The sequence below is a fragment of the Danio rerio genome, chromosome 2 (assembly GCF_049306965.1).
Source record: "Danio rerio strain Tuebingen ecotype United States chromosome 2, GRCz12tu, whole genome shotgun sequence".
Lineage (NCBI taxonomy): Eukaryota > Metazoa > Chordata > Actinopteri > Cypriniformes > Danionidae > Danio > Danio rerio.
Genome location: NC_133177.1, coordinates 54801220 through 54810007, shown reverse-complemented (window position 1 = coordinate 54810007; position 8788 = coordinate 54801220). Strand labels below are relative to the sequence as shown.

The 8788-nt window shown below is 35.4% G+C and overlaps 1 protein-coding gene and 1 long non-coding RNA gene across 2 annotated transcripts; both read left to right on the top strand.

Moving 5' to 3' along the window:
- On the top strand, window positions 1-2668 carry LOC137487552 (polymeric immunoglobulin receptor-like). Its single transcript, XM_068213277.2, is given in 3 exon segments — window positions 1-96; window positions 251-571; window positions 2313-2668. Coding segments are annotated over 3 exon segments (723 nt in total). The 5' UTR covers window positions 1-50.
- Window positions 2669-2694: 26 nt separating this feature from the next.
- Window positions 2695-7040, top strand: LOC141378943 (uncharacterized). Its single transcript, XR_012394745.1, has 3 exons — window positions 2695-2749; window positions 5250-6484; window positions 6966-7040. It is a non-coding gene; the product is annotated as an uncharacterized lncRNA (long non-coding RNA).
- The last annotated feature ends 1748 nt before the right edge of the window (window positions 7041-8788 follow it).

The following is an 8788-nucleotide window of genomic DNA, read 5'->3' as shown; positions in this document are numbered from 1 at the left end:
TCTGTTCTTCCTCGGAAACCTATCATACACTCACACACTCCCCTGCAGACATGATTCACCTTCTGGTTCTCGCTGGGGTTTTACTTCAAATCTCAGGTAAACCATTTTAAATCTCTCTAAATTACATAACTGACTTGAATTATACTGTTATATGGTCTGTAGTTTACTTAATGTTTTTCCTGTTATTGTTCAGTATACATTACCTTTACTTAATGAGAAGTTTTTCTGTTTTATTTTCTTAATCTTTTAGATGAAGCTTGGGTTTATGATGTGAATATTGGAGTAAAATCTGGATCACCAGGCATAATTCCATGTGTATATAAAGAACATCTCAAAGCAAATCGTAAATACTGGTGTCAGGGGTCAGTTTGGAGCTCTTGCACTATATTAGCATATGCAAATGAAACAAGAAACAAATTCTCCATCACTGATTATCCAGAGCAGAGTGTCTTTACAGTGGAATGGCAGAATCTGCAGCCGTCAGACTCTGGATGTTACTGGTGTGCTGTAGAGATCAATGGCTATGGGACCGTAGATGATGGTTATCATATGTATCTAACGGTACAATCAGGTAAAAAAAAAAAGTCTTTAAATTTACTGTTTTTTCTAAGAGACAAATAATGTGTTAATATTGTGATTGTGTTAAGTGTGTTTGAAGTTTATTTCTGAGCTGAAAAAAAGAGAATAAAAGACAAGTGTAGGCCGTGATTGATTAAATTGCTCGTGGCCCCACGTACTGTGGGTCTACCGTATATTTAATTGATGAGATATCATGTCTGTTCTTCTATCAAATAATATCTAATCGATCTGACTAATTCCTATGAATAATATCAGTTTTTTAGAAGAGTTTCTCAAGTGAATCAGATCAGAAACAAAGTAAAATAATCAAAAACCCTCAATAGTCATTACCTCTCTTCTAAGGGCCCTCCATTGGCTGCCCATCCATTTCAGAATTTATTTTAAAGTGATTTTACTGGTATTTAAATCCCTTTACCATCTAGCCCCAACATATCTCTCATAGCTGTTGCATCTTTACACCCCATAAGATCTCTTAGATCAAGTAATTTAAGGTGCTTTTACACCTGTGAATTGATTCAATTGTCCTGAAACAGAGATTACAAATGTTAAATTGTTGCTCTTTGTTTTTGGTGCGTTTCGCTTTCACACTGCAAAGTTTCTAAATCAACCAAAAGAGCTAAAACAAGTCATGTGTGAGTAAACTCTCCTCATATTGGTCAGAGTTTCACGGTTTATTTTGCAGAGTCCCGCTCAGCTGTCAGGGGGGTGGTGGTTTGGTGGTGTTTGACAGGGAGCCCCACGTGTCTAAAGAGCGAGGAGGGATGCTGTGGGCAGGGGTGAGAAGGGTGCGTGACATACTTGAGGACCGGGAGTGAGACGCGTGATTTCCAGGAGATTATTACTCATTTGCGGGCATCTGGGTGTCTCTCTGCATTTGCGGGAGACTCCTAAAACTTCCGGGAGACTTGGGATGTCTGGAATGACCTCCCACCCTACTCATAATTCTCATTACATATAGCCGTATGCCTATTACATATGCATAAAACCCTGTGATGTAACCGGGCTCAGATTGTATCACTTTCTCACTACATTTGATCCGCTCCAGAGTTTGTTTCAATCAAGCCGAGACCACCTTATTCAAGCGATCTCGAAGTGATTGTTTTGGCGCGGATCCGAGCGCGATTGCTGAATTAACCAACCCAGGCTCATTCTGGAAACATAGCCCTGCCGACGTTTCTGGAGACTGCGAAATATGTCCTCGGAGGTACATACTTGTGCAGTTTTTGCGAATCTTGTGAGCGTGCCATTCGTGCTTGCGCTATTCTCGCGTAAAAAGCCGCCGAAGGCCGCTGTTAAGAAACCGTCTGTCCGACTGACTGACTGGGCGGCTGGCCAATCGGCCGACCCAGCCACCCTCCTCCTCCTCCCCCTCCTTCCCTAAACCCAAGCGACGATTTACAAAAGCCATCCAGAAAAAGAAAAGCCTTCGTCTGATTTTGACCTTGTTTTCGGATTTCACTGCATTCTTGCCCCGTTATGAACTCATTCGCTTTATTTTTTGGATTCTGTTTTTTGTCTTACCTGATTTCTGGAAGTCGATGTATAGGCCAAATATACAGTACAATGACTTAATGCATTATTCTGACAGCCTGTCTTTAATTGTGCCAGTCTGAAACAATAAACAGACTAAACATATTCGCTATAAATGCTGAAGCAGAGGTGTTTTAGTGTTTCGAGTGTTAGCGAGTTATCTGTGCAGTAAAACTATGTATTGTCTACTTGACTGTTTTCAGCTTATGGTGTGTTTGTGAAGAGCAGCAGTGTATCTGGACATGAAGGTGGTGATGTCAGTGTTCAGTGTATCTACAGTGATATATACAGGAATACAATAAAACAATGGTGCAGAGTTAAAGATAAGCGCTGTTACGCAGTGGAGAGATCTGACACATCCCAGAATCCATCAGTGCAGATCAGTGATGACAGTGAAAGCTCCTTTACTGTGCTGATGACTGGACTGAGACTCTCTGATTCTGGATGGTATTTCTGCTCTGTTGAAGATCTGTAGGTTCTTGTTCAACTCACTGTCACTAAGCCTGGACCCAAAGGTAAGATCACAAACCATAAAAGTGATGCTACTCTTAATGCCTGAAAGCTAACTTTATTCTCTTCTCTCAGTTCAAGCCTCGGCTCCTCTTCCTACAACTCCAGCATCTGCCTTTGGGACAGACAAGTAGGTGCAAACTTTGTATGACCTTTTGGTTCTATACTTACTTTACAAACATGAAAATAGTGTAAAGTACAGTATGTACAGCACTTTGGACAGTCTTGTGACTTTTTAAATGTGCTTCATAAGTTAATGAACTTGAACTTGTTTTTCCATTTGACATAAGATTACTTTTCTTACCACATTGGTAGATTACACATTTAGTCATTTACATTTACATTTAGTCATTTAACAGATGCTTTTATCCAAAGCGACTTACAAATGAGAACAAGGACGCGATTTACACAACTATAAGAACAACAATGACTAAGTGCTTGTAGGCAAGTTTCAGGACACATTGGCCATTTGCCAAACGCTCCTAAAAGCATGAATAAAATAGCAAACAGTAAACAGTTTGTGAAAAAGTAGAATATGAAACGTAAATGTGGTATGACTAATACAAAAAAATATATATAATTATTATTTTAAAAAGTTGAATTATCAAAGTTATGGGGGAAAGGTCATACCCAAATCAACTTTATTAAAAATATAGTCTAGTTTATTGTCCGAATGGCATCATCTGGTAACACTTTAGTTTAGGTCACAATTCATAGTAGGAAAGAACAAACTCATCACTATGAGTTTAATAAGCTACTAATAACCTGTTTATTAATAGATAGTAAGGTAGAAGTTGGGCTTTGGGTAGGATTAGGGATGCGGAATAAGATCGCAACAGTTACAAAAGTATCCCTCGTTCCCTGAGGGGGGAAATGTAAATGCTATGTGGAAAACTTTCACTCTGGAGATTTCGTCAAAATCCAATCATCTGAAAGCGGATATAAATAGGCCAATGAAATGCCAATGTGTTGGCGGCATCAGCATCCACAGCTGGTCATCAATTACAATCAGTTGTTGTATAAACACTTTTCTAGCTGAAAGAGGCTATTCACCCTTTTCAAGCTGAAAGGCTATTTACGGCTGACAGCTAAGGTGCAATCGATGTGGTGAAGTTGTGGTACATCATGAAGCATATGGGATCACCAATGGGGATTGCGCATAGCTAGGGTTGTAACAATATACCGGTATGACGGTTTACCACGATTTGAACGTGCACGATTATCATACCATGAACAATTGCATATCAACGGTTTTAACCCTTAAAGACCGAGACAGCCGCCCGCGGCTAAAAATAAGTATTGCTCTTAAATGTTTAATAACTTTTGATCCGCTGATCCGATTCATACAATTCAAAGATTGGCATAAAGAAGAGAATCTCAGCTTTCCAGTGATGTATCACATAACATTCGCGGACTTTCAGAGGCTCCGGAATCAGTGCGGTTACGTCATCAACATTTGACAACGCTGATTTGACAAAGAAACGCTCGTCACTGTGTCTCCGGACAAATCAGACATGATACATTGATGCATTTTCCCTCCTCCATGCCCAGATTGGTTCAAACTCGCTATATCACAACCAATAAGCATAGGTTTCGCTTTTGTTTGTGGACCAAGCTTTTTGAACAACACGGAATGAGAGATAGGCATACATTTATGCGCGGCTAAATAAAACGCAAAAAAAAAAAGTTTTGCATGAAATAATTCTCATACTAAGTACTTTTGCATGCACAGCAGCACAGAAACATGACAAAACAGTGACACAGCAAAGACGAACTGCTGCTCTTGCTGTTTTCAAAAGACGCAAATGAAGATGCAGCTGTTTGTCTGCATCGCGAAACCGTCAAACCGTGGTATTGTTTTAGACGATTATCATACCGTGAAAAATTCATACCGTTACAACCCTACGCATAGCAGACACCTACACCCAGAACGCGGGCTGACCAGCAGGCATGCCAACAACATAATGGGCAAAGCACCTAACTTCTCCACTGAGTCAGATGCTGGGGGCCTCAAAAGAACTCTGCAGGGTTCACCAATTGGAAAACTTTTTTATACAATAACTGATTTTAATTGATGACCATCTGTGCACACGGACGCTGCCAACTTATTGGCATTTCATTGGCTGGTTTTATTACTCTTTCAGATGATTGGATTCTGACGAAATCCCCATAGTAGAAGTTTTCCACATGGCATTGAAGTTCCCCTCCCGATGGGGAACATACTTTTTAACTACTAAGGAACAGCTTATATCTTACTAATAGGCAAATAAAAAGACAGTAGGTAACCATGTGAATTGTGACATCAACTAAAGTTTTACCAATCTTCATTATCATCAGCAATTCAGAATAGTAACAGTTTAAGCAATGGTTGAAGATTTATGTTTTATTAAAAAACTTACAGTTAATTTGGTACAGGAATGTCAGAATTTATAAATTTTTACAAATGGCATATTTTTATTTGAAGGTATATTAAGGTGATGGGTTATAACCCGTATGACTATATAAATATACATTTTTATGTTTACATTTTTAGGTAGAGTAGGATTAAATCTTTCCAAAATCTCTTCATGTGACAGATATTTGGTTCTCATTTCTGCCTGCTGATTATCTGCATGTGTTTAATCTTTCAGAATGAACCAGCAGCATTTCTGTCTGTCAAAGAACTAGAGGTGTTTCTCCACATCATCCTGAAGAATCGGAGAGTTGATATTTAACAGCTTTATTGTATAGCTTAATAGTTAGAGAGTTGGACAAAAGATGTGTGTGAGTGTGTGTGTTTGTCTGTGTGGTATGTGTGTGTGTAGGCCCGAAGTAGGATGAGTTAAATGCAAAGCGCAAATTCTGATGAGACCCCATCATGATTTCCTTTCCTTTGTTTTCTAAAACATGTTTTGTTGAGTTTATTTCCATCATCTTCCATATTATTCACTTCCTTTGTCCTGAATGTGTGCAACGATGTTTAAACAGAGAAATATGTCGTTTTAACCATGTTAAATGTCACTGTGTCATAGTCTTCCTATTTTTCACAGCTCATTTTTACCACTTTGACTTTTGTAAGTTAAAAATGTGCTGCATTATTTTGTCAAATAATGACTTTTATAATTTTATCATTAGGATAAATTGTAGCGCAATTAATACCAACCCAGGCTCATTCTGAAAGCGTACCACTATATACATTTCTGTAGAGCGAATCCACCAGAAGCTGCTCTGAATGTTTTTTTAAGATCTCAAATTTCTCTCGCGAGTGCCATTCGCACCTTGTTCTCAGGTAAATTCACCAGAGACCACTGTCAACTCACTGACTGACCCACCCTTCTCCTCCCGTAAACCCAACCAACAGTGTTTTTATAATCAATTTAGAAAAAGAAAAGCCCTCTCTTGATTTTTACCACGTTTTCAGATTTTACCACATTCTCACCCTGTTATTTACTTGTTTATTTAAATCTTTTTGGCTTCTGTTTTTGTCTTACCTGCTTTTTGGAACCGTTCTTCGCCAGACTTAAACCTTGTTGTCATGAGCCCCTTTACACAGTGATAAGGGAAAATATCCAGAAAATATCCGGAACGACCTTACCGGTAAATTCAAAAGAGCGCTGTACACACAGGCAAGGATGTTATGGAATCTTTCCGGAAAAGACCATTTACACACTCATTTCAAAATACAGGTAAATTCTGACATCATTAACCAGAAATGACCCATAAACGGCTGCGTTTGTATTTGTAAACATTTGACTACATTGCAAATTCTGTGGATGGATATTTATTGTGAACAACTTGAAATAAATCTTAAAGAGGAACGCTTTCCCATGTTGAGATGTACATGACGTGTGTGTGCTGGTGCTCACCGACTGCTTCATGTGCACATGTGACACAATAAGCAACTGAAGGCAGCAGAGCTTGAAGATAAACAAACAACGGCTTATCGTAAGCATCTTATTAACAATTGGCAACCTTCCTTCTGCATTCACACAGAGCAGCATTCTAGAAAATTACTGGTAATGTTACAACTTCTCTTTCCGGAAAATAGCCAGAAAGAATTTACCGGTATTTTCAAAAAGGGCCTGTTCACACACATACAACCTTTCCAGAAAATTGCCGGTAATCTGCTGACGCACATGGTGAGCTAACTGAACAAACTGGTAACAGGAGAGAAGCTGTCCATACAGAGGTAAGCATCAGCTGGTAAGCGTGAAAAGGAACAGCATCATACCGCCCTGAATTGTTCGTTTTAAAGAAGACATGCAGCCATATGTACTCTAGCTACATAATTTGCGATCTCCATAAATGTATATAGGGCTACGTTTTCAAATTAATACAGCACTTCGTTATTTTCCCTTTTATTTTAGTTTTTTAATTGCAAACTAAGTTTTTTTAAGTATATATTTACTGTATTTGTTCTCAAGACAAATAAAAATGTAATGAAATATATATAAATTTTTGCATTTCGAAGAGTTTTTGCAAGTTTTTCACCATGTTAGTCAACATATATCTATCAGTACTGTAAAATAAACCACAGGTCGTTTATATTTACCTGTCCAGTTACATTCAAAAGAGACAATTACAGAAATTAGTGCAAACAGAAAACTTCAGAGGAACTGAAATTTCAAACAGAATAGGAGATATGTAGGATATGCTCTCTCTCTCTCTCTCTCTCTCTCTCTCTTTCTCTCAATTCAATATTTGCTTTTTTAGCATGACAAATGTTACAAATGTATTGCCAAAGCAGTTCTAAAGTTTACATAAAATTAACAGAACATACATATTTAATAAAAACACAGTAAACAGTAGTAGTAGTAATAAGAAAGGATATATACATAATTAAATAAAAATATAAATAATTTATCTTATTATTTAATATATTATTATTATTATGCAATATATCATATTATTGTTATTCAATATATCATATTATTATTCAATATATCATAATATTATTATTCAATATATCATATTACTATTCATTATATTATTATTATTCAACATATCATATTATTATTCATTATATTATTATTATTCAATATATCATATTATTATTCAATATATCATATTATTATTATTCAATATATCATATTATTATTCAATATATCATAATATTATTATTTAATATATCATTATATTATTATTCATTATATCATATTATTATTATTCAATATATCATATTATTATTCAATATATTATATTATTATTCCATATATCATATTATTATTCAATATATCATATTATTGTTATTCAATATATCATATTATTATTCAATATATCATATTATTATTAAATATATCATTATATTATTATTCATTATATCATATTATTATTATTATTTATATCATTTTATTATTCAATATATCATATTATTATTATTCAATATATCATTATTATTCAATATATCATAATATTATTTTTCATTATATCATATTATTATTATTCAATATATCATATTAATATTCAATATATCATATTATTATTAAATACATCATATTATTTTTCAAAAATACACATTATTATTCAATATATCATAATAATATTCAATATATCACATTATTATTCAATATATCACATTATTATTTAATATATCACATTATTATTTAATATATCACATTATTATTTAATATATCACATTATTATTATTATTTATATCACATTATCAGAATCAGAAAGAGCTTTATTGCCAGGTATGTTCGCTCATATGAGGAATTTGTTATCGTGACAGAGCTTTTACAATGCAACAGAATTACAGAGACAGGACAAAAAAACAGATTTTATATATATATATATATATATATATATATAAAGCAGTAAGTAGTGAATGCAAATATACAAGTGTATGTAGAGCTATATTACTATATACAATGTTAAATGTGCAGCTTGTATGTGCAATTTGGCATGTAAAATGTGTTGTTGAATAAGTATATATGTGTGTAAAAGTGTATGGCAAGTAGTGATGTTTGTTCCACAATTACTAATATCAAGTGTTCATGAGATGGATTGCCTGAGGGAAGACATTGTTTCTATGTCAGGCTGTTCTGGTGAGCAGTGCTCTGTAGCGTCATCCAGAAGGTAACAGTTCAAATAAGCAGTGTGCTGGGTGTGAGGGGTCCAGAGTGATTCTGGCAGCCTTTCTGCTCGCTCTGGATAAGAACAGTTCTTTGATAGTAGGGAAGGTTGTACCAAT